General features: G+C 59.3%; 1 protein-coding gene across 1 annotated transcript in view; it reads left to right on the plus strand.

Moving 5' to 3' along the window:
- The first annotated feature begins 22 nt into the window (after positions 1–22).
- FGF19 (fibroblast growth factor 19) overlaps positions 23–1232 on the plus strand; it is a 16805-nt gene continuing 15595 nt past the window's right edge. The window contains exons 1-2 of the mRNA XM_019519448.1: positions 23–641; positions 815–918. Coding sequence (XP_019374993.1) covers positions 407–641; positions 815–918 — 339 coding nt within the window. The 5' untranslated portion in view covers positions 23–406. The remainder of the gene's footprint in view (positions 642–814; positions 919–1232) is intronic.

Below are 1232 nucleotides of genomic sequence, written 5' to 3' on the forward strand. Positions count from 1 at the left end.
CTGGAAGAGGGCTGATTTCCAATACGAGCAAGATTGCAGGATAAAGCTTTTCCAGCGCGGGGGCGGGGGGGACGGGGACAACAGGGTGTCTCCTGTGAAATGATGTCATCCGATCAATATTTTAGCGGGGAGTGACTGATCCGGCCAATTCCTGCTATGAAATAGTCGCTATATTGGAATTGGATTTAGCCCTATCGATTGGGCTGATAACAGGGACCTATAAAAGGCAGGGGGATTGGCTTTGCGCTTACTCCATCCCTGAAGCAATTAGCTCCCAAAGCACCGCGCCGCTGCCGGCTCTCGTAGCAGCAGTTGCGCCTCTGCTCGTGTGTGAGAGAGAAAGAGAGCTGGGAGGAGGCATCTTGCCATTAAAATTACCTGGGGGGGTGGAAGAAAAAAAAAAAAGATGTGGCAGCCCCTGTGCAAAGCGCCTGCGTCCCTGGCTCTGCTCGGACTCTGGTGTGCAATGGTGGCCGACTCCCTGCCTTTCTCCGACGCAGGGCCACACGTGAACTATGGCTGGGGGGAGCCCATCAGGTTGAGGCACCTCTACACTGCCAGCAAGCACGGACTGTTCAGTTACTTCCTGAGGATCAGCAATGATGGCAGAGTGGACGGCACCACCAGCCAGAGTCCCCAAAGTGAGTACAAAGGGAAGGGAGCCCCGGGGCTCCCCGCCGCACCTGCACCCTCCCACGGGGCCCGGGGGAGTTTCGCCTCTGCCCGCCCGGGGAGGCGCGGCTGGCCAGCGGCGATGCAGCTACCGCCCCGCTCCTGCTATAACCTGGCTTTTCTCTCTCGTTGTGCTCCGCAGGTTTGCTGGAGATCAGGGCCGTGGCGGTTCGCACGGTGGCGATCAAGGGTGTGCACAGCTCGCGGTACCTCTGCATGGAGGAGGAAGGGAAGCTGCACGGGCTTGTAAGTTGCAGGCGGGCGCTGAACCAGCCTGGGAAAGTCAATAGCCGGCGGGGGAGGGCGGGTTGCATGCGCTCTCAAGGGCTTGTTGTCGTGTTCTCCGGCACCGGCCAGACAAAACCGCTCCAGCCGCCGCATCTTCCTTCTCACGCCGTTAGGGGTCTGGCTTGGGCGAGGCAGGAGCGAGGCAATGAGAATGGAGGGGTTGAGGCAGGTCACGCTGTGATGCTCTCCAGAAAACAAAACAGCACAAGGAGCTCGCCTGCATTGCCCACTGCAAGCTTTCACGTGTCGGGAAGGTCTGGGACAGACATTGC

This window comes from Gavialis gangeticus, unplaced genomic scaffold (genome assembly GCF_001723915.1).
Source record: "Gavialis gangeticus isolate Ggan-Ray unplaced genomic scaffold, GavGan_comp1, whole genome shotgun sequence".
Taxonomy (NCBI): Eukaryota; Metazoa; Chordata; order Crocodylia; family Gavialidae; genus Gavialis; species Gavialis gangeticus.